Source organism: Poromitra crassiceps, assembly GCF_964638095.1.
Source record: "Poromitra crassiceps genome assembly, chromosome: 6".
In the NCBI taxonomy this organism is placed as follows: Eukaryota; Metazoa; Chordata; class Actinopteri; order Beryciformes; family Melamphaidae; genus Poromitra; species Poromitra crassiceps.
This window is the reverse complement of record NC_139627.1, coordinates 62,421,861-62,447,535: the sequence shown is the minus strand read 5'-3', so window position 1 is coordinate 62,447,535 and position 25,675 is coordinate 62,421,861. Positions and strand designations below refer to the sequence as shown.

At 44.3% G+C, this 25,675-nt stretch overlaps 1 protein-coding gene across 1 annotated transcript in view; it reads right to left on the bottom strand.

Annotated features, from left to right (window-relative positions):
• itga4 (integrin alpha 4) overlaps positions 1-25,675 on the bottom strand; it is a gene marked incomplete at its 5' end in the record, with an annotated part of 155,792 nt that overhangs the window by 102,099 nt on the left and 28,018 nt on the right. Inside the window, 5 exons of the mRNA XM_083638333.1 lie at positions 5,399-5,466; positions 10,724-10,856; positions 13,181-13,278; positions 17,201-17,322; positions 21,601-21,791. Coding sequence (XP_083494459.1) covers positions 5,399-5,466; positions 10,724-10,856; positions 13,181-13,278; positions 17,201-17,322; positions 21,601-21,791 — 612 coding nt within the window. The remainder of the gene's footprint in view (positions 1-5,398; positions 5,467-10,723; positions 10,857-13,180; positions 13,279-17,200; positions 17,323-21,600; positions 21,792-25,675) is intronic.

Genomic DNA, 25,675 nt, shown 5'->3' with positions numbered 1-25,675 from the left:
TCAAAATAGTGGTCGGACCGTCGTCAATCACTGTGGGTGATTTATTTTACAAGTGGCATTCAAGTCATATCTGACTAGTTTTCAATGTATTTCTCCCCACAAAAGTTAGGCTAGGCCTATGTCTCGCTTTTTCTGACATGGCTCAGCAGCGCAGCAGTAAGCGTCCCTCCTCTGTGATGCACCGGACCTGCCTGCCTGCATAGCTGAAGCGCGTTGGGATCCCTAGGCTCGACCAAACAATTCAAGCCGCTCGCAGCACTTGAGGAAACCGTGAGTTTGCTCGTTTAATTCGTTGATATAAGCGATTGCCCGAACGATTCATTAATTAATAAACTGTGCCACCACCCGCCCACTCAGACATGATCGGGATTATGAGCTGCTAGTGTGTAACAGCAGCCGCATTTGCTATAATGCGGATCCTATACAGGGGACCGAGATGAATATGATACGGACTCGTGGGAGTGCGCGTAGGCCGGCTAATTGTTGTTTAACATGCAGGCCAACCGGCTAGGAGCGGGTTATAATACGGATTCCACTGCATATTAAGAAGTGGCTTCAGTGTGTGAGACTACAAACAGTCTGTGTACCTTCACTCTGTCTGTAGTGTGTGAAACTACAAACACAGTCTGTGTACCTTCACTCTGTCTGTGTGTGAAACTACAAACACAGTACATCTATATGTACCTTCACTCTGTCTGTAGTGTGTGAAACTACAAACACAGTCAAGGTTTCAACAGTGTTACACTTCAAGCAGCGAGAACCCGTCTGCTCCCCACACACTTGACCAGCCCGTCAGCACCATTTTATCACAAAAAACAAATAGCACTTTTATTGATGATGAATGTGATCTAACAAAGGTAAATGGCAAACATAAACCATATATGTCTATAGTGGATGTAACTGAGATAAAGTCAACATCTGTTGAGTATTTTTGCATAAATGTTTTACTTGTTCCACCAAGTGAAATCAGTCGTGCCGACTTGACGTTTATCCCAGCCTGGCCTGCATAGCACCCGGGCTACACAAGAAGCTCATACGAGCAGAGTGTCGAAAAGACAATACATATTGCAAAAAGACGTCAAATCAAGAGAGGTGTTTTTCTCAACAGGCAAACAAACCCTGCTGATGGAATTATACAGTACAAGCAATAAATGAGTTACTGTGTCACTAAAGAGGGCAATACTGCCTCAATGAACAAAGCAAGAGAGATGGTTTGGCAAAACCAGTGGGCAAACTCTAGGGTTTTCCTATGAAGACGTGGAAGTAGCTGGTCGAATGGCCAATTGGGGCTGGGGGCAGTAGGGATTCCCCCCCATGTTAAAATGCCTGTCTTTGTAACACGATTAAAGGTCCCATTCCGTGCAAAAGCTGTTTTTACTTGTAAATGCATATATACTGCTGTCAGCCCTCCCTGTAATGAGTGGTCACACGCTCAGAACTGCCACAGTTGGATTTGTCCCTATCCAGCGTCCCTCTGCAGTCTCCTCCAAGCCACACCCCCAAACGCTTCGTTTGCCCAGAGGGGAATCTGGGGGAATCGGGACGTCACTAGCTTCCTCCTGCATACTGCGCGGGTCTCTCTCACACAAGCTACCTGCACCATTTAGTCTATAGCCACAAAATTAACACTTCTAGCTGGAGCGACGCCAACTGTACGTGATCCAGCAACTGCAGAGGTGCATTCGGTAAGTCTAGGCATTTTGAGATGTCCTCTTTAGCGTAGTACCGTTTAGTTAACGATAACTCGCAACCTAGCGTGCTGGTCCACAGACGCTAATCTGATTGGCCGCTGGGAGCCTGGGGCGGGCTCTCCCTCAGCGGCCAATGGGAACTGTTAGTTCTGAATATATTATAGAAACAGGCCGTTCTTGGGAAGCACCAGAAGAGGGAGTGAGAACTCCGTCACAACAAACGGGTTTGCTATATTTTCGACAGATTAATCCAGAATCATGTTTTATGGACCAGAGACACACGTTTTTAAGAGGTTACAGCTGCACGAATTGGGACCTTTAAACATCTTTCCAGTTAGGGGCGACACACGGTTTTGGTCTATAAGCTAATTTCACCTTTTCATAACAACTGTAGGAGGGTCATTTTTTATATAACTCGCCCGTTTGGAGTAAAATACATGATAGAAAAAGGGATGATTGACAGGTTGCCTGTCCAGTGATCGTGCAGCTTGCCGATCACGGACCAATAGCAGGCGGAATTGCGGCTCTGGGAAACCCCCATCTCACGTGAGCTGTGCAAGGACCCCAAGATGGCGACAGACAACACTTTGCTGCAAAACGTGAGTCCAAGAAATAGTGGGTGGCTTTGTCCATATTTGGGTCAGTGGGCAAAACATTACCAACAGACAGTGAAGGCCACGGTTGCTAGCCAATCAGAGGCAGAGGTGGGTACTTTTTTCATTCATTTTTTAAAACCTTTATTTATTCAGGGGAGTTTCAAAGAGAGCAACGCTCTCTTTTTCACTAAAGCAGTTGGGAAATGAATTAACTTTAAGGGGTCTTTTTCATTTAACCTTGCGTTCTTTTCAACTCTTATGTTCATAGATAGATAGATAGATAGATACTATATAGATGATTGATAGATAGACAGATAGTTAGATAGATAGATAGAGTATACAATATGCGAATATGAAATAGATACGATTTAGATGGATATTGCATAGAACATATTGCACTTGAAGATATTTGCACAGAATAGATAATTGCACTGTACTAGATAAAAAGCATACTGTATAGGCTATATCTATATACAGATACATTAGAGTTGGCACGATGGATGATGGCATCGACCATCGTCGGCTGACCCACATCGACCTCTGAGCCTTCTACATCGGGCCATCGTGATGTCCATTTAGCCCCTCAGGCCTGCACCGTGCCGTGGCCGCCTGCCAAGCGCGAGCAAAATGCACGACTAAATGCACTTAATGCAATACATTTTATTGCATTACTAAATTATGAAAAAGCAGCTTCACAAGTATAAAGCCAATATCAGACAGCGAACCTCTCTCGTTCTCTCCTGGCACTGAGATTTCAAAAAGTCATGAGTTGGGCTATAAAATGTACATCCATGCTAATTATTATTGAGACATTGTAGATATTTCACCAACACCACTAGTTCCATTTGACAGTGATGCAACACTAGCAACAGTCCAAGTTTGATACCACAACACTTGATACATATACAATCAATGCACTGACATGCATACAGCTTCACATGCCACAGAGAAATGACATCCCAAGCCACGAAACAACTGCAGGCGCCACAAGGTTGCAATATGACTCACGCCGTCTTTACAGTCTATGAGGTAGCCTAAGTTTTGAAATTTATAATTTAAATTTTAAAATTTTGTCCCCGTTATTTTTATTTATTTTGTAAAACTAAGGCCTATAAAATAACCCTTCAGCCGGAGGCGGGACTCGCTATCTTTGGCTGCTCGGAATCCTCTCTGCTCTTCCCTACGGCTGTGAAACAGTCTTTGACGCAGGGGACGACTGTCCCAATCATCATCAACGGCACAGTGGTGGAAAGTGTGGACAGCTTCAAGTACCTGGGAGTCAACATCCACCAGGACCTGACTTGGGCCGGTCACACCGCCACTGTTGCCAAAAAGGCCCAACAGCGACTACACGGATTCAGGCGCCTGAAGAAATTTGGGCTAAGGCCAGAAATCCTTAGGGACTTCTACAGAGGCACCATTGAAAGCCTGCTGACTGGCTGCTTCACCACCTGGTACGGGAACTGTACCACCATGGACCGCAGGGCGCTACGGAGAGTGAGGCGCGTGGCCCAGCACGTAACAGGATGTGAGTTGCCAGATCTGCATGAACTGTATAAACAGCGGTGCCTCAGGAGGTCCCTGAAGATCATCAAAGACACAAACCATCCCCACAACAGCCTGTTCTCCCTGTTACCCTCAGGGAGGAGATACAGGGTTCCAAAAGCACGCACAAATCGCTTGAGGAACAGTTTCTTCCCGCAGGCCACGAGACTCCTTAACATACACAAATAGTGTAGTAGCCGTACTGTACCGTACTGTAGCTGCTACCATTACGTATGTCTAATGTTTAATTGTATGTTTAATAAGGTACCGTAATTTCCGCACTATAAGCCGCACCGGAGTATAAGCCGCAGCAGCAAAATTGCCTGTTTGTTACATATATAAGCCGCACCGGACTATAAGCCGCAGGTGTTTTAATGTTTTTTTTTTTTTAATTGTGTTTTAATGTTTAATTACCATATGTAAGGGTTCATGTACAGAGGGGATTGTCGGGAAAGAGATGGCTGTTTGAGGAAGCTCCCATTTATTAACATTTCAACAAAACAACATAACACAACACCACCTGTGTTTTTTTTTACAGTGCACACAGTGTCCGCGGTGTGGTGAAAAGAGGGCAAGAGAGGAAATTAAAACAGAAGTGGATTTATAGTTAGAAAGAGTGCTAAAAAAGAGAGATTTTTTTTTTTTTTTTTTTGAAAAAATCCATAGATAAGCCGCACCGTTATATAAGCCGCAGGGCCAAAAAACGGGGAAAAAGCCGCGGCTTATAGTCCGAAATTTACGGTATATGCTACTTGCACCTGTATGTCAAATACGTCAAATTTAAAATGTTTAAGCACGTCTAAAGTATGCACATGACATGTGCACCTATGTGCAGTGAATATGCCACTGTCTCTGACTTGTCTTATCACTATACTGCCTTATTGTTGTTGTGTCTCTTGCTGTTTTTGCACTCATATGCCCTGTTATATTTGTACTATGTTGTAAACGGAGTCCACAGCACAAGAATTTCACACGTGATACTTGTACCATGGAGTGACAATAAAAAATCTTGAATCTTGAATCGCCAAGAGATTCATTCTGAGGGAGTGGAAGTCCCCCTCCCCACCTTCTTTTCAGCTCTGGCTGACGGACATGGTCTCAGTTATACGTATGGCGTGGCATACGTTTAAGGGAGACTCAGGTTTCTGAGGACCAACTCACTTAAGAAATTCTCAACTATCTGGGACCAGTTCCTAGCCTACTTAGACGAGGTTAAGGGTGACGGGTGACGGGTGACTCACCCGGCTGATTTCTTATGGACCCCTTGGGTGGGATTCCATGCACAACATCTCCTACAAGTAGCTACTTAAGCACGTTGGTAGCTGGTAGCTGATAGTAGTACGCTGTAATGTAGCATAATATGTGTATGCCTCCCCCCCCCACCCTTCTTGTTTTTTTCCCCCTGTCTGAGTCTGTTCAATGTTGTTCTTTGTGTTAAAAAACTGTAAAATAAAATATTGGGGGGGGAAATACTAACAGCACAATCTCTCATGTAATATTGCATAACCATCACATCTGTATGATCGTTGTAATATTTGTGTCAGCATGTTGACTTCCTGTCTCTACCTCTGTCAGGAAGTTGGAAATTCCGGCCTGACACGACCCATAATCCTCTCCGAACTTCCTCTGGTGGTCTGAGACAAAAGAGAGAGAGAGAGTTAGAGAGAGAGAGAAAAAGAGAGAGAGAGAGAGGGACGGAGGGAGAGAGACAGACAGACAGGTGGTGAGAGAGAGAGAAAAAAATCCACACATATCGTCAACATAATATAGAAATCAATGTTTAAAACTCTACTGATACCACAAAATTACTAACAGCACTAACAACACTAATAACACTCATACAGTGCTTCCCAACTTTTTATATAAAATATATCTCAAATGTAATATATAAAGTATAATGTATAAAATATAATTATATAAAATATAAATAGTAAAATATAATATAATATAATATAATATAATATAATATAATATAATATAATATAATATAATATAATGTAATAATATAATGAAGTGGTCTGTCTGTTTGTGTGTGTGTGTGTGTGTGTGTGTGTGTGTGTGTGTGTGTGTGTGTGTCTGTCTCTCTGTCTATGTGTCTGTCTTGTGTGTATAAAGTTGAAGTTGCAAAAATGGCATTCTTAAAATGAATAAACAACACCTGTTTGATACTCCCTGGTGCACATAAAAAAAAATGATTTCTGTGAAAATGATCAGATTAATGTTTTAGTTATGATTGATAATAAAAATGTAACAAAAATAAATTAATTGAAAGATAGATACATCAATATCCTCATAAGGGAGCAAGTGGGCAATATCTGTTTCTTTTTGACCCACTGATGATGTCGCAATGTCTATGACATTTAGGATGACCAGATCCCAGCAAACCAAAGACATTGTGGGACACCATTACAGATTCTTCGAGGTAATCTAACATATTGTGTGTGTGTGTGTGTGTGTGTGTGTATATATATATATATGTATGTATGTATATATATATATATATATATATATATATATACATATATATATATATATATATATATATATATATATATAGTCTATCTAACTTATGAAGAAATTAACATTTCTATTCTCCCATCTCCATGCTTTGCCCACTGGTTGTTTCTCAACTGTCCCAACTCCCAGGCTAGGTAAATACAGTAAGCAACACATGTGACTAAAATGTGTAGGCTACAATAAAGCAGAACAGACAGGTTGCTGATATGGGATTCATGGCTTCTGTTCAGATATGAAACACATGGCATGTTTGTGCCAAGCATATCATTAAAGTTAGTCAGACTTTTCTAGTAGAACAATGTAATAATAGCTTATTCTGAAGTATATAGAACCATGCTGTAACTGTAGTAGGCTACATTACTGGTTCATTTGAACAAAACATTAAGAATAAGAGCAGCTTATGGACTTTATAAACATCCTTTGTAGCAGCAGTGTAGAGACTAACAGTATGTTTAGACGACAACCGTCTCTGCATAAAACGGCAAACTAGCGTTGCGTTCTCACCTTTTATTTCGCATTTATACACAGCGTTTATGATAACGATTTGCGTGCAGACTGAAGCCGCATAAATCTCAGAGCAGCATCAAGTGAGCCAGAATAACATTGAAACTTGTTAAAACCTTCACAATAATGGTCTTCCATTGTCTTCCATGGTGAAGGGGGCTGTGTCATCACCTGAATTGCGTTTCTCCACTTTACACGGCAACAGTAAGGGGCGGCGTTATCAAGAATTCCACTCTGGGACCTGTTTTCACTTTTTTTGCGTTTTCAGGCACCAATAACGCTGTCCCCGTGTAAAAGGAAGGCACTAGCGCTAAAACAGTTTGCCGTTTTATGCAGGGAGCGTTGCCGTGTAAACAGGGCCTAAATATGTGCAAATGACATCTCAAAGACAAGATGCTGTTGAGAATTTTTTTAGGCTGTCTTCAATTGTGCTAAAACAACATTGGAGAGCTTTGTCCAAAGAAGATACTGGCCCACTGTTGCATTAACATTGGTATCCTATTTTATGGTTAGGTAGCCTATATTTGTATGCCATTGGTATTGTTATTATTTTGTAGGCTACTGGGAGTACTGACGCATCTCTCAGGCTGCAGCAGTGTAGTTAAGTGAAGTTAACGAGCAGCTGGGTGCGAGCCGTGCGCTCTCTCCCTCCCCCGCTCTCTCTCATGTCTCGTCTCTCTCTCTCTCTCCTGCTCCGTCTCTGTCTCTCCATCTGTCTCTTGAGCTCTATCTCGCGCTAATGCGGGACATCGTCTCAATTTGCGGGATGCGTGAAAAGTGATGAAAATGCTGTGCAGTATATCTGGTAGGGCTGTGGCGATTCACTTATCTCCCGATTCGATACCATCACGATTCTTGGGTGCCGATTCGATTTATATTGCGATTCTTAAGTATTGCGATTCTACGATTATTGCGATTCGATATTACGATTTATTGCGATTTTTGTTTATTTTTTTCTTTTCTTTTTTCAGTTTGTTTGCTTTTTTACACTAGATTAGAACATGGGAAAAGTTGAATCATACACTAGAGACTGTATATTATATATCATGAGTAGGGCTGGGCGATATAGTTAAAAACAGGGGCGGACTGGGATCATAATTCAGGCCGGGCATTAGATACCAAGCAGGCCAGGCCGATATGGGCCAACGCGCGTGAAATTTGGGCCGTTTGAAGCCAGATTTGGGCCGTTTGAAGTCCAATTTTACAATGAGATGCACCCACTTTAACCCTGAAGTGTAATTATTACTTCAGACTAACTAATAAAGTAATAAAACCACTAGTAAACCAGTAGGCGGCGCCTGGCCTGCTGTTCAGTGAGTGGCCTGACTGCAAGCAACCCAAAAAAAAAAAAAAAATTTTTTTTTTTTTTTTTTTTTTTTTGCGATTATCGATTCTGGAGATAATTAAAAATCGCATAAAAAAAAAAAAAATCGCGATACTTAGGTGAATCGATTTTTTCCCCCACCCCTAATATCTGGTCACCCTAATAACATCATCAGTGACGTCATTATTGACCAAAATCCTCTTATGATATCACTGATGATGTCATAGGCACTGATGATGTCATAGGCATTTTGACATCATCAGTGATGTCATAGGCATTGTGACATCATCAGTGACAGTGATATCATCAGTGATGCGAAGTTGAGCAAAAGACCATTTTACAGCCGACGTCGCAGGGGTAGTTAGTTGCGCACGCATCGCGGTATGCACAACTCCGCTCGCGGTATGCACAACTCCGCGAAACTCAAGCCGAAACGAGGGAGATCCCCAGAATACAGGAAAAAGACGTCTTGTGCAGTAGGCGTATAGACGCTGGACATTCCCACTAGGAATATGACGATGTCCGGCACTGCAACTTTGGCGATGCATTGCATCCTAGACCCATCCTGACAGTGAGTACGGGTCAAGAAACCTCACCCCATTGAAAGAGTTAGCTTTTTTGTGTAAGAGTCTGTTGCTGGAGGAGGCGTCAGGATCTTTCATATTTAGTTGTAAAGTTCTAACTTTCTGCAACGAACAATTGCTCAACTTCTATTGTGACATCATCAGTGATGTCATAAATCCCTCTACTCATATAATTCAGTGTCTGTATCGGATCGACTTCGGGAGTGTGCTCAGGGGGGGACCTGACCGAGTGCAGTGCGAGAAAAAAATTAAAGAAATGCACCCACGGGGGGAGCTACAGCGATATTTTACATTTTCATTGTGACATCATCAGTGATGTCAAGGGGGAGGGGAACGGGCACTGCGTAACGGGCACTGCACCAATCACGGGGGGTGGAAGAGCATGATGTATGAATGGGGGGAAGGGGGGGTGGGGTGAATGGGGAGAAAGGGAGGGAGGGAACGGGCACGGGTATTGCACTAGTCATTAGTTAATTAGGGCACTCATCATTAGGGCAATTAATTGGCCCTAATAACCTAATTAAAGAAATCTAGCTCTGTTAGGTCACCCGCAGGGGGTGCTCTTTACACTTCCTGAAAGTTTCAGCCCGATCGCACGTAGAATGGCATAGCTGTGGCTGAACACAATTCTGCTCACACACACACACTCACTATGTAATTAATTTAATTTAATTTAATTGGGAAAGGCTGCACTATAATACCAATTATAGCTGCTGCGCAGCAATGGGTCGTGGCCGGGCAAGTCTCAAGGCTTTGAACTAGAGGTCTTCGGGTATGCCCGACCCCCCGAATACCCGAGGTTCCGACCCGGACCCGGCCGGGTCTGGGTCCATTCAAAAGAAGTGCCAAACCGCTTGACCAAACCCTTAGAAAAGTCATAGCACACCTGTCCTCAATAAGCCGCATGTTTTGAGTTTGGACATGTCTATGTGGCGCAGAAATTGTGGGGGTTATTACGCGCCAAAAAAGTGGCTGCTGCGCAGCAATGGGTCGTGGCTGGGCAAGTCTCAAGGCTTTAAGGTATTATGACATCACAATTGCTCGAGTGACATCAGTGATGGCATCACAATTGCTTGACTGACTGATGACATCACAAATACAACCTAATTGCCAAAGGTAATTAAGGTAATTAGGCTATACACGGGGCCAGAATTCAACGTTTTGATGCACTGTGGGCTCAATTTTTGACCGATCGAAAATCTGGTTTGATACTTTTGTGTAGAACAGTCTAACGATGCAGATACTGAAGTTTGGTGTCGTTTGAAGAAAAAATGTGGGAGGAGTAGGGTTTAATTCGTTTTTGCAGTTTTTGCAGTTTTGCGGTCTTTAGACTTCATAATTGGCCATAGGTTGCATTGTACAAAAGCTTCCCCTCATTTAGGCGCACATTTCGCTGAAAGTTGCAAAGCCGTAGCACGTATGCCTGATTTTTTATGAATTTTTTAAGTTTTAAACTTTAGACGGTCGCTGTAGTGCCACCGTTAGGACTTTTGGCCCCAAATTTGTGTCAAAGACGTTTGGCATGGGACTGGACCTTCGTGCAAAGTTTGGTTAGTTTTCATCCATGGGAAGTCGAACTTCCCGGGAGGAAGAAAAGAAATAATAATACAGGCAAATACAATAAGTGGCCCTGCCGCTTCGCTGGCCCGGCCACTAATAATTAAAGAATGAATGCATTATTGTCTCATTTGTCACAGCAGTTGAGTACATCTGTGTGTGTGTGTGTGTGTGTGTGTGTGTGTGTGTGTGTGCGCGTGAGTGTGTGTGTGTGTGTGTGCGTGAGTGTGTGTGTGTGTGTGTGTGTGTGCGTACGTGTGTGTGTGTGCGTGCGTGAGTGTGTGTGTGTGTGTGTGTGCCTGCATACGTACGTACGTGTGTGTGTGTGTGTGTGTGTGTCTGTGTGTGTGTGTGTGTGTGTGTGTGTGTGTGTGTGTGTGTGTGTGCGCGTGCGTGCGTGTGTACCTCTATAGCAGGGTATTATGGGCTGGGGCTGTCTGAGGTCGTTGGCGTAGCGATAGCAGACTCCGTTAGGCAGCTTGTTGTTCTGATTGTCCTTCTTAGAGTAGAAGACGTTCTTCCACCGGTGAGCACATGCCTGCGTGTGGACGCGCACACGCACACGCACACACACACACACACACACACACACACACACATGTGACTCACAACAAAACCACAAGTTAACACATTGTTGTTCTCATGACCTCTTGACTAAAGTGTGTACTGAGGGAGAGAGGGGAGAGATAAGCTCCCCCCCCACACACACACACACACAAACACAGTTCACTGTTTTCTCCCATTGGGCTCGGAAAACAAACCCAGAATGCAATGCGAATGATTGTGCAATCACTGATTGCACATTGCATTCTGGGATTGTTTTCCGCCATATTGGTTGATTTACAACCGTTACTCATTCAGAATATTGGCTACATGAGGACGCTACCAGCTGGCATTTTGCCCTGTGTTCAAGCTCCACCCCCTCTCCACCATGAGACCCATTATTGCAGCCTTACACAGGACTCAACCGCCCCACCGCCAATAAAAGTAAGCGAACGCAAAGAAAACACCAGAGCAGATGATGCCTGACAGCAACTAAAATGGCGACAGTGGGTGGGTCTCAGACACTTGACATCATGTTCCCAAGCCCAATTGTTGAATTGTACCTTTTTCCCTTTATCTTTATTACTGCAGTTGATGCTTTAGCAATATTGTAACTGTTGCATTCATGCCAACAAAGCTATTTTAATTTGAATTCGGAGAAAATCGTCGTTATCAGCGTCTTATCACCCCATTCATATCGGCCAGTAGGGCCCTACTGACCTGCTAGTAGGCGCAGAAGGTCGTGTTGTGGAAAATTAAAATGAAATGCCTTGTTGATCCACCAATAAATTAGTGCCATTTTGCTCCCGAAAAACATTGCTGTGTGTAAATGTGACGCGCACACCAAAAATACTGACCCAGTGTCCAGGGGCAATGCACTAGCTGATGCAGCAGCAAAGAATGCTGTCAAATTACCACAGCATTTCTCTTTGCTGAGTGAAAAGGACACTATCCCACACACATGCACACACACACACACACACACACACACACACACACACACACACACACACACACACACACACACACACACACACACACACACACACACACACACACACACACAGTAGCCTGCACCAAACCACACCAGTTAAAGCATATACATATATACTGTATGTTTTGATTGATTGGTACCAACATTTCCACATTTTGAGCCACATATATATATATAGACTGTATAACATTTTTACCCTCACAGTCGTTATCAGGAGAGGTTTCCGTTTTCGTATTTTAAGTTTTGTTGCTGAATTCTAACGCTAAACCTAATCCTAACCTAATCCTAACCCTCACCCTAACCCTAACCCTCACCCTCACCCTAACCCTAACCCTCACCCTAACCCTTACCCTCACCCTAACCCTCACCCTAACCCTAACCCTAAGTTGTTTTATTTGCCTAAATATAAAGTTGTTTGATAACGGCCATTGAAACCTACTGAAACCTCCTAGCAGGTTTATCAGCGATAGAAATGGGGCTGATGACGAACCTATTGAATCTATGGGTGACAACAGTCAGATCGGGTGGAAGGAGAGAGTCAGAGAGAGGAGAGAGTGAGTGAAGGAGAGAGAGACAGAGAGAGAGGAGAGAGACACAGAGAAGTTCAAGTTGAAATTATTTTATTAAGAATAACCCCTTGAGATGAGCAATCTCATTTTCAATGGGGTTCTTCTTATACAAGAATACAATAAACACAATTAGACGAAGTATCAGATAATAGGACATACAAAAGCAGGAAATCATACTCAAGGCAGAGTATGAAAATGAATCTACATATTGAAAGAGAGGAGTTGATGCTTTGGCAATATGTTTGGTATGACATTCATGCCAATAAAGCAATTTGAATTTGAGGAGAGAGAGAGAGAGAGAGGGACAGAAAGGGACAGAGAGAGAAGGAGAGAGATGTAGAGAGAGAAAGAGAGAGAAGGAGAAAGACAGAGAGAGGAGGAGAGAGAGAAAGAAGGAGAGAGAGATTGTGTGTCAGTGTTGTTGTCAAGTCAAGTCAAGTCAGACTCTAATTCGAGTCCGAGTCCTGGACTCCTTTTCAGGAGTTGTGACTTGGACTCGAGCATTGCTGCATCACATGACGCGCGTCATGTGCCGGCCCTATGTAGCACCAACAGGAAGTGATACGCTGCAGCGTGTCAACAGGAATATGAGCGAGCACAACAAGACATGCCATGGCTGACCTGACTATTGTTGTCTATTTTTGGTTAAACTCAAATCAAGCAATCTGATTGGTTCATAGCCCTGGTATATTAACCACACTAGAAATATTGAGTGCCTCACATGTGTGTGTGTGTGTGTGTGTGTGCGTGTATTACCATTATGTGTGGAGTATCTCCAGGCTGTCTGGACAGACTGACTCCGAGCCACTGGTGATCACTCTCTGCTTCACACGTCTTCCCACAGCTAACCATGTCTACACACACACACGCACGCACGCACGCACACACACACACACACACACACACACACACACACACACACACAGTCAGATGAAGGTAACATTTATGTGGACTGCGTCATAGAGAGCCAAAGTCACCGCCTACTTCCTGCTTCAGCACACGCACCAGCGTCGAACAAATCTGAGTGGTGGTGAACGGCGAAAGACAATTTTTGATCATGTTTGAATTGTGCCATGTGGTCCACATTAGGGGTGCCGCAAAATAATCGATTAATCGATTAGTCGTCGACACACTCACTAGTCGGAGTGAAAATTACTAATCGACAATTATTTTACTATTTTATTTTTATTTTTTGCGTCTTTCACCGTCAGTCATCCATGCGCTAGTAGAATTCCCAGGGTCACTGAAGGCAACTGCCCCTCCGCCCCCCTCCCCGCACACAGAGGACAGGAGTTGAGAAGTACACAAAGGAGGAGCAACAATGGCCACGCGACAGAAAACTAGCAAAGTTTGGCAATACTTTGATGAAGAAAGAGACAACAAGGTTGTGTGTCGGCTATGTTCTCTCAAGCTTGCATATAACCACTCTACCACTGCAATGAGGACCCACCTTCAGAACAAGCATCTCGACGTAAACTTGCGTGGAGGAGATGATGCAGGCAGACCAGTATCACAGCTTTTACTGCAGAACCCCGCAGACGATGTGACCCTCGCCGGTCCGAAACGATCACACAACTCCTCGCTGAGATGACTGCCCGCGATATGCTACCACTGTGCTTTGTCGAGGGCGAAGGCTTTCGCAAGTTGATGAACTTTGTCGAGCCCGCATACACCGTGCCGGGGCGCACCTTGATAACATCCAGAGTGGAGGTGAGCCATGGCAAAATGACTGAGTACATTAAACAGCAGTTAGAGGAGGCACAGTGTGTGGCAATAACGTCAGACATCTGGACGTCCATTGCAACAGAAGCATACGTGACAATAACCTGTCATTTCATCAACGAACGTGGACAGCTCTGTAGCTGTGTTCTACAAACCCGCCCCATGGAGGACAGGCATAGCGGTGAAAATCTGGCAGCACACCTGCGAGAAGCAGTCAGTGACTGGAAACTGGAAGAGAAAGTCGTTGCCTGTGTGCACGATAATGCAAATAAATACATGTAATAATTGCATGTTGAATGTTTTGACATAGATTAAATTATGGTCAATTTAGATGGCGTCCTGATTATTATTATTATTAATTTTTTTTATTATTAATTTAAAAAAATTTAAAATTAATTTTTAAAAAAAAAATTTTTTTTTTTTTTTTTTTTTTGCTTATAGACTAATCGACTAATCGTCTTCAGAATTTAAGGGTAATCGACAGGAAAACTAATCGATAAAGGCATCCCTAGTCCACATATGATGCTTGTCAATTTAAAAGACTAGATTATCAGGCCGCGACACAGCCTTCAAATCTAGTTTGGTGGGACTCTGGCCCGGTACTGTGTTGTGTGTGTAAGGTCTGTGTGTGTTTTGGGCAGTTCCCAGCAGCGCACTCCCCCAGTTTGAAGTCAATCGGACAAATGGTTCTCGAGATAAACCGCTTTTTTGCACCAAATTCAGCACTGCACTCCATCAGGGCCCCCTAAGGACCCTAACCTAACCCTAAACCCTAAGGACAATCCCCAAGTTTGAAGTCGATCGGATGAACAGTGCTCGAGATAAACCGCTGTTTGTGTTTGCTAGTAGGTGGCGCAATGCCGAGTCTGTGTGTGTGTTTGTGTTTGTGTGTGTGTGGGTGGGGGAAAGGGGGGGGGGGGGGGGAATGGGTCGTGCTATTGTCACTTCCCGGGATGTCACAAAAGCAAAACGTAACCCAAATCTTGACTGACAGACACCGCCCGCCCGCCATCCACCTAGGCAATCTTATTATAGGATAACTGTCAAGAAAGTCGCAGTTTGTCACAAAGCTGAAACCTAAGGTGTAATTTTGTGAACTTGGTGTTGCTCTGAGATGATATGGGACAGGAGTTTGTCTATGGTCCAACTCTGCTCAATTAACAGCAGACACCAGCTGATCCAATTTAAAGTCGCTCATCGTCTTCATTATTCCAAGCATAGGTTGCCCACGATTTATCCTTCTGTCTCACCACTATGCGATAGGTGTCGGGTCTCAGAAGGCACACTGTCTCATGCTTTTTGGTTCTGCCCTTCACTGTCCGGATTCTGGGCCAAAATATTTGACTGGTACTCTAAGGACTACAAAATAACCCTCCAGCCGGAGGCGGAACTCGCCATCTTCGGCTGTTCGGAATCCTCTCTGCTCCTCCCCATGGCTGTGCAACAGTTTCCGACGCAGGGGACGATTGTCGCCAAGAAGCTCATTTTGAAGGAATGGAAGTCCCTCTCCCCACCCCTCCTTTCAGCTGTGGTTGACAACCACAGCTGAAAAGAGGGTGTTGATTATGTCGGCTATTTTTTTATTTAGTCTTAGTCTTGTGTCCTTGTTAGGCTGTATCATATTTAGTCAACCCCATCCTGTTTTTATTTAGTCAAGTTTTAGTCGACTAAAAGTTTGAGCATTTTAGTCTCAGCTTAGTCAAATAAAACATAAGTATTTTAGTCTAGTTTAGTCAACGAAAACTGTTCACATTTTAGTCTAGTTTTAGTCAATGAAAATTGTTGAATCTGCTGATGCGCTTGCACTAGTAATTGTAATTCGAAGCAGTGTAGGCAACTCTTTCCCAGGGAAAGTAGCTAATGGTGACTCTGCCCACCCAGGCCAGTGTCGGCGTGCGGCCGTAGCAACGACAAGTGGACCGTATTTACAGTCCCTGCTCAGCCCGCAGCTGAGGGGAGAATGGAGGGAGGCTGGCTGTGCGGAAAGCACTCAGACTTCTCTGGATATAATGTAGACAAGCATGTAGCTGTACATTTTGGGAACACAATGCCTCATACACATATAGATAAGACCCTTAGCTAAGACTGGGTGGGTTCTGTTGTAACTACTGTAAATGTTTTTAAGACAGCTACATGTCAGCTACATCTATGATGCTGCAGCACAGGAAGCTGAACTGCTGCATTGAGGGGGGGAAACAGTCTATAATTAGTTTTGAAAGAAAACACTTTAGGTCCAAAAAAACCCAAAGTAGGCCACTGGAGCACACGGATCCTTTTTGAAAAACTTTATTGAAAAACTAACGTTTGGACGCCATGCGTCTTCATCAGAGTTGCCTGGCGCATGGCGTCGAAACGTTAGTTTTTCAATAAAGTTTTTCAAAAAGGATCCGTGTGCTCCAGTGGCCTACTTTGGGTTTTTTTTGGACCTAAAGTGTTTTCTTTCAAGTTTATACTTGCCCATTCTCTGAGAGCACCGGACCAGCCTGTTAGGCTGTCTCGGGTGGAAGCGCGCCTAACCTCATCCTTGAAAGTCTATAATTAGTGTTAATTTTGTCGTCTATTTTTAAATTTTGTCGTAGTCTTTGTCCTGTGTCAAATGTCCTTGTTAGTTTTTATCATAGTCAACCCCATCCTCTTTTTGTTTAGTCAACTTTTAGTCGACTAAAAGTTTGAGTATTTTAGTGTCGTCTTAGTCTTGGGGAAAAAGGTAGTCGACTAACATTTTTCGTCATAGTTTTCGTCGACGAAATTAACACTATGACATGGCCTCAGTGATATGGATGGAGAGACTCAGGTTCCTGAGGACTAACTCACTCAAGAGATTTTCGGCTATTTGGGACCCGTTTCTGGCCTACCTTGACGAGGCTAGGGATGACGGGTGACTCGCCCAGCTGGTTTTTCATGGACCCCTTGTGTTGAATCCTATGTACAACATTTCTTGCAAGCACATAAATACCTCATGTGGCTGGTAGCACCATGTGGTAATGTGACATGTATGTTTGTTTGTTTTTCTTCTTGTGTCTGAGACTGTTTCATCATAATCTAACAACATACCGGTGTGTATGGGTTGGCATGCCGTGCGCTCGGTGGCAGACAGGCTGCAGCGGTACACGGCTCCCGGGGATCGAACCGATGGACTGGAGGACGAGTTTGCTACCGGAGCTCCAACCAGCAACCTACAGACAGACAGACAGATATACAGACAGGCACATAAACAGACCGGCAGAGAGGCAGACAGCCAGATAAACAGGCAGACAGATAGACAGACAGACAGACAGGCAGAGAGACAGACAGGCAGATATACAGACAGGCAAATAGACAGACAGGCAGAAAGACAGACAGGCAGAGAGAAAGTCAGGCAGATATATAGACAGGCAGATAGACAGACAGGCAGAGAGACAGTCAGGCAGACATGCAGAGAGACAGCCAGGCAGATAGACAGACAGGCAGAGAGACAGTCAGGCAGACAGGCAGAGAGACAGCCAGGCAGATAGACAGACAGGCAGAGAGACAGCCAGGCAGATAGACAGACAGGCAGAGAGACAGTCAGGCAGAGAGACAGACAGGCAGAGAGACAGTCAGGCAGATAGACAGACAGGCAGAGAGACAGTCAGGCAGAGAGACAGTCAGGCAGATAGACAGACAGGCAGAGAGACAGACAGGCAGAGAGACAGTCAGGCAGATAGACAGACAGGCAGAGAGACAGACAGGCAGAGAGACAGTCAGGCAGAGAGACAGAGACAGGTGTCTAGTGCAGTGGTCACATGTTACACCAGGGTCACCCATCTGATAAGGTTTTTGCTTCTAGATGTTTTATTACCAACATGATCCCACCCCATTGTGTATAATTAGTACGGTAACACTATCAAAATGCGTGCATTTCCGATTTCACATGAAGTTTCTCCACATTTTATACAACTACTTCCTTGTCACTTCCTGGTTAAATTGCCCCGTATCCCCTGGTTCTCCCGCCGGGCAACAGACCATCAGACTGGTGAGCGAGTCTTTCAGGCAGCCGAGGGAAATTTTCGGACCAGACGCAAGAATAATACATTGTTTTGTTTCTCAGCTGGTTCGGTTCACTTTCACACCAGCCAAAAAGCAAGAGGACCGAACAGGGCTACCAACCCTCCCAGGAGACTCCGGTAGTCTCCCGGGATGGAAAATAAAAATTCCCAGAGATTTTTTGACAGCTGAAATTATAAGAATGTTTGTGTGTGTGCGTTGGGCAATGTTGTAGCCTATTCCCTACTGCGCACCAGAATTGGATTGCTGCATTCACACCTCCCCGAACCGCACCAAGGGGGAAAAGGAACTGTAGTGTGATTCAACCAAAACAAAGCATCTCGCTTAAGGTTAGGCAACAATGGCAACTTTTAGGTTTAGGTAGTAAAAGTAGGTTTAGAAGTAAAACAACTTTGTTGGGGTTAGGCCTTAGGAGCTGGGTTAAAAACAGCTCACAGCAGGAAACGCCAGCACACAAAAAAGTATTTTTGAAGGTTTGATACCTGTAGTCTGGGTAGGGCAGCAGCACAGCACAAACAGTTTCGGCACACAGGCCTTCCTCAGTGTTGTGCCGCTGTAGGCGGACATGACGGTTAAATATAGTCAAAACCGGAAGTACATTCAATTATATAAATATTTCTTACATAAACCCCCGAACGTAGACCGGTACAGACACGAAAACAACCGTATCAAACAATTTACAATTATAGGTCATATTGTGTAAGAGATACAACAAAGTTCAAAATGCACATTGGTCAGGAAAGCACACAAACAGACCTATAGTCACAGAGAATTATTAGAAAAATAGAAAAATAAAATAAGCCTGCATATTATAGGTATCAGGTACAGGTATCAGGTACAGGTATTAAACATTTTTGTGTGCTGGCGTTTCCTGCTGTGATTTGATATTGTTTGTGCCATGCACCGAAGTTATATACAGTATATATATTTTTTGGAGTCTGCTCACTGTTCACTTTTTCCCTTAAAAACAGCTCTCTTGTGATGACAAGATGAAAGTCGAGGACGCCATCCACTGGTCCGCCCATCCCCCCTGATAAACAGTGGCCTATTTAAAGAAGAGTATGGTTACGTTAACGACCACCAGAGAGCGGGTGGTCGCAGCCAGCATATACACTGCATGCAACTTGGACATTTGGCGTATCAACACAGTATTTGATAGTGTGTGTTTTCGGTGACGTTTGTCTGTTTGTTTGTTTGTTTGTTACCAGGATTACGGAAAAACTGCTTGGCCGGCCCATTTTCATGAAACTTGGTGGGAAGGTGTAGCAGGGGCCAAGGCAGAACTCATTACATTTTGGCGCAGATCCGATCCGGGTCGGGGCAAGGAAGGGGGAGGGGCTAGGGAAAAGGGGCCATATAGCTAGGGATAGGAAGGTCATAGAGAGTCGGGATTCAAGGGGTGGGTAGAGGGAGGTGTATTTGGGTGGTGGGAGGGGGCGTGGTCATGAAAGGGGTAGGACTAGGAAAAAGCGGCTATAGCTAAGGATAGGAAGGTCAGAGTCAGGATTTGAGGGGTGGGTAGGGGGAGTGGCTGCCTTGGCGGAGGTCTGCAATCTCCGACTGCACTTCTAGTTTGTACTATTATTATTATTGGGCTGTTATTACAGAAAGTGTAAGAAACCCATGACCAAAACACAATGGAATTATAGTGAAAATAAATGATCCCCTTTTGTATGGGGACCTCCTGAAACCCTCTCAAGGACTCCTGGGGTCTCTAGACCCCACTGTGAGAACCACTGGCCTGCCTGTCTGTCTGTTTGTCTGTCTGTCTGTCTCTCTGTCTGTCTGTCTGTCTGTCTGTCTGCCTGCCTGTCTCTCTGTCTGTCTGCCTGCCTGCCTGTCTGTCTGTCTGTCTGTCTGTCTGTCTGTCTCTCTCTCTGTCTGCCTGTCTGTCTGTCTGTCTCTCTCTCTGTCTGTCTGTCTGTCTGTCTCTCTATCTGTCTGTCTGTCTGTCTGTCTGTCTGTCTCTCCATCTGTCTGTCTGTCTGTCTGTCTGTCTGTCTGTCTGTCTCTCTCTCTGTCTGTCTGTCTGTCTGTCTGTCTGTCTGTCTGTCTGTCTCTCTCTCTCTCTCTCTCTCTCTGTCTGTCTGTCTGTCTGTCTGTCTGTCTGTTCAGTGTTTGAATGGCTTCTGTGTCTCAGGCATCAAAGCGCTTCTGTCATTAAAAAGAGCTGGCTAATTAACATGCATGCATGCGTGCGTGTGTGCGCGCACACACACACACACAGACACACATACACACACACACACACACACACACACACATCACACACACACACACAAGCCTAACATACATGTCTTTGGTCAGATTCCTATTATTCTTTGCACATTGTAATTGGCTGTAGATCAACATCTGATTGGTCAAGTTTTTTCACATTTGGCACATACTAGTGTCCTCTAGTAAGAGAGTGGCGTCAGCGGAGGACCAAAATGCGAGACTCATTAGCCAATGAACAGCCAGGAATGGGTCTCCCGCTACTTTTGCATGCTAAAATAAAGCTGATAATGTACAATTTGATCCATTTCAAGGGATGAAAAACCCTTTCAGAGTACAACACTGTCTATTTTTTACTCAAGAGTTCCACTTTCTACTTCCTGGAAAAAAACTGGTCCATTGGAGTGAATGGAGATGTCGGAACTCTTCTATTATACGGCTCTGGCACATACATGGCAGACTGGATTGAGCAGGTCTCCAAGTGATTTTGTCACATCTCAGCCACAGGGGGTGCTATAACATGCAGCAAAACTTGATATGTAGCCGTCATTTGGCATGCCCAAAAAATTTCTATTTGTGACCCATATGGTCCAGCTGGGTAGACACCAACTCTGGTCTGCATGGTGGACGGACGTGCACACAGTTATCATTGATCTAAGGATCGGCCAAAAAGAGCTAAATAGTGGGTACATGAATATTATGGATATGAAGCTCTCAGCAGCGGCACAACTGGTCTGGTATATATATATATATATATATACATTACCGCAAAATATAACATAAAACTGTGCAAAAAAAGTGCAGATTTTCTTCTTCCTTTTTTTCTAACTAACCTAATCGAACTTTTCTGAAAAAGTACAATGGAATTTCTGATGTTTATGTTTTATGTTTGTTTGTTTGTTTTTGCTGTAAAATTGTGGGAATTGGCAAAAACTGCAAGTTGAGGATCCTGTTTTGCTGTTTTTGTGGAGAAATTGTGGGAATTTTGAAAAATTGTGTTCCCCACAAATATTGCAGTGGTTTGTTGAATTTGCATTCATTATTGTGATCGCAAAATCACAATTTCCTGGAGGGACTGATCTCTAGCTCTCACTGGCTGTGGGTCCAGTGCAGCTGGACAGAGTTAGCGAACATGGACCATGTGTTGACTAAACTGAACTGAACTGACATGAACTGAACTTAATGAACTTAACTCAACCATCTGAAGCTCTCACCAGCAGCTCTGTTGGGTCCGGTGCAGTAGAACAGAGTAACCGAACATGGACCCTGAGGGCCCTCTGAGCTCCAGGTTGTGGTCCAGGTCCAGGTTATATCCCGCTCCTCTCTGGACCAGGAGACCCAGGAACATCTGGAAAACCTTCACCACACACACACACACTGCTGTCCACCGCATGGTCAAGTCCACCTGCACAGAACACCAAGAAACAGATTAGAAACTGTTTTTGGGGGGCGTGCAGGTAGTGTCGCGGTAGATTCCCTGCCTACCAACATGAGGGTCGTAGGTTCGAGCCCCTGTGTTACCTCTGGCTTGGTTGGGCGTCCCTACAGGCCGAATTGGCTGTGTTTGTGGATGGGAAGCTGGCGGGTTATGAGTCCTGGTCGCTGTACTAGCGCCTCCTCTGGTTGGTCGGGGCGCCTGTTCAGGGGGAGGGGAACAGGGAGAAAGAGCGTGATCCTCCCACGTGCTACATCCTGCGGGTGAACCTCCTCGCTAGGTGAAAAGAAACGGCTACCAACTCCACATGTATCGGTTGGTCCTCTTATGGTCCTCTCCTCTCCTGCTCATATTGTCACTCATCATGACTGACGATGCCGCAGCTCGCATGAAAAGCATCACATATCACAGAAATTACATCATCCAGTGAGTGATGGCCAGAACAGACTGTTATCTTAGCCTACTACTTAGGTCACCAATAGACGGGCCGCAGTCCGGGTCCGGACCCAGAAGCAGTCCTATCCGGACCTGGCCCTATACGAGGGATCAGCTGAGCAGCATTTTGGTAAACAAACCACGTCACTGGGTGGCAACGGCAATGGAACCCTATGGAGCCCAAGTGGCGCGAGGCGTGTCTGCTCTAGCCAGCTTGACTCTGTTTACATTTTAAAAACTGCGACAGTTCACACAACTTTAACACGACATGCATATATTATACTGTACATCCAACTCTTGAGCTACTTCTGCTCTCACTCAGAATGTCAAAATATAAGCGATGTGATCGTTTTTGAGATATTAATGTTTGTTTGGCACAACTCACTATTAACTGTCGCGGGGTTCCGCATTTCTGGGTGGCAAGTGACGTCACGCTGATTCATCCTATAACCTACAAATCATTCACAATTATTACATTTTCACAGAGCGTTTCTATTTTAACAGGTATAGAGACACTGTGTAACGTGTCATCATTCAGAAACCACGGCCAAGACGGGGAAAACGGAAACCCCGCCTCCAATCCTGGCGTTCTCCTATGTCACGTGCATGGTTGCGTGTTGCACAAAAAGATCGTATATACGGAAGATGAACACTCCAACTTACTTCTTGACAGCTAGATCCACATTTTTCTTCTCGTCAATTCTCAATGGCTTTCTTGTTTTGCTCAGGAGTACAAAAAAACTGTAACTGGCGATTTTTTACGTTTGTTGCCTGCGCAGCCCACCACACAACAGCTTTTAGCTATGTTTAATTCAAGGAAAATGACGCTGGTGTGTGGAAATGAACAGAGCTTTTCCCCCGTGATGGGCGTGGCCTATTTCATGCAGTGTCTCTATGCGCACTTTTCTAGCCTTTACGGTACTGGTTTATCAAACTCACAAACTAATGCATACGTTGTAAATCATCACACGTGATGCTACTCAGCCAATCAAATCCATGACTCAAGGCTGCCTGCACTGCAGCTGCGATGCAAAAAAAGTGTCAGACTCAGAGAAGTCATTTCACATGGCATGCTCTAAAAAGAGGAAACTGGCGAAAACAGTGATTTTAATAAAGAGTGGACAGACTCTTACATGTTGCTCCTTCCCATTCGCAGTTCATAACCAGTATGTCTCTGTGGAGTGCGATGCGCATCTTGTGAAGCACCACACATCTTTTGAACACACACCCACTCAAATTTGAACACACAGGGCACACACACACACACATTCACTGCCCAACATGAACATGCTAACGATAAATAAAATGAACTAGAGCTCATTTCTCTCTCACTGAAAAGAGAAAATGAGGCAGTGAAAAGGGCGAAAGCAAGAGAAAAGGAGGTGTTAAAGCTGTTCAATTGTTAAAATATGTTGAGATTGTTTTGGCTGAGACTGTTAAAATGTGAAATGGAGTTAACAAAGGGAAGAAAAAGGGAAACGTATGCTACACTTTTTATTTACATTTTCTAAAATTAAGCACTTAATTTTCGAAAAAAGATAGTTAAAAAATGCAAAAAAGCAGCACTTGCCCCTCCCTCATTACCACCACTGAGGTGCCCTTCAAGGCCCTTAACAGCAGATGGGACTGTGGTTGTAGCCTACTGGTCAGCTTCCAGGTGTGAATGTGTGTGTGAAATGTGAACAGGGTGCTCCTGAAGAAGGCAGCATTGCTATGTGACACTCCCCATGTATAAGTCAAAGTTAAAAAGCTCTCTGTTGTTTTTTCTGACCCCCCCCCCCCCCCCCCCATTTTCTCCCCAATTGGTACTTGGCCAATTCCCCCTGCTGCCCCGGTCACTACCCCACCCCCTCTGCCAATCTGGGGAGAGCCGTAGACACAGACAGTACATGCTTCCTCCGATACATGTGCAGTTGCCAGCCACTTCTTTTCACCCGACAGCGGGGAGCTTCAACGGCAGGTCGTAGCCTGTGGGAGGATCACGCTATTCCCACCAGTTCCCTTTCACCCCGAATAGGTGCCCCTGTTATGTATTTTTAAATGCAGCCCTTATTTTAGGCCTACTTAAGTGAGAAAATAACATTTATTTATTATTAGAGTACCTATTATGCATAATGCCTCTAGTTAAATGTGAAAAGTTGTGTATAGTTGACTATACAGACGTTGATACTATTAGGCTACTTCGGTGCCGCATCCATGTGCCGACAGCCGCAATGCCGATAGAACCACAAGCAGAACCAGCTGAGTGAGGCGGCGTGCAGCGTGTCGGCGGACCGGCTGGAGCTAAACTCCCACCCCCCACGCCTAAACCTAACCTCTCCCACCCCCCACGCCTAAACCTAACCTCTCCCACCCCCCACGCCTAAACCTAACCTCTCCCACCCCCCACGCCTAAACCTAACGTCGGCATTGCGGGCTGTCGGCACTGCAAAAGTGGCAAAATAGAGCTGTGCACGTCGCCAATGGTAGTGCTGCCGTCTAGTTGAACAGAGCCACTCTCCCCCATAAGAAAACAACGGGACAGAGCTGTTTTACCGCAGATCATGTGTAGGTGGCTTAAGACGTTATGATGTTCCGGACATTTGCTCCAGGAAATCTTCTCTAACTGGACCTCATTGAATTTTAATTGAATAACCCTGCACTCCTGTAACAGCACATACAATAAATAATACTGTAAAAGCACATAAATACTACTGTAATGGCACATAAACACTACTGTAACAGCACATACATACTACTGTAACAGCACATTCATACTGTAACCGCACATAAATACTACTGTAACAGCACATTCATACTGTAACAGCACATAAATACTACTGTAACAGCACATTCATACTGTAACAGCTCATAAATACTACTGTAACAGCACATACATACTGTAACAGAACATACATACTACTGTAACAGCACATTCATACTGTAATAGCACATTCATACTCTAACAGCACATACATACTGTACCAGCACATACTACTGTAACAGCACATACATACTGTAACAGCACATACATACTGTAACAGCACATTCATATTGTAACAGCACATTCATACTGTAACAGCACATTCATATTGTAACAGCACATTCATACTGTAACAGCACATACATACTGTACCAGCACATACTACTGTAACATCACATACATACTACTCTAACAGCACATTCATACTGTAACAGCACATACATACTACTGTAACAGCACATACATACTGTAACAGCACACATACTGTAACAGCACATTCATACTGTAACAGCACAAACATACTCTAACAGCACATACATACTGTAACAGCACATACATACTATTGTAACAGCACATACATACTGTAACAGCACATACATACTACTCTAACAGCACATACATACTGTAACAGCACATACATACTACTCTAACAGCACATACATACTGTAACAGCACA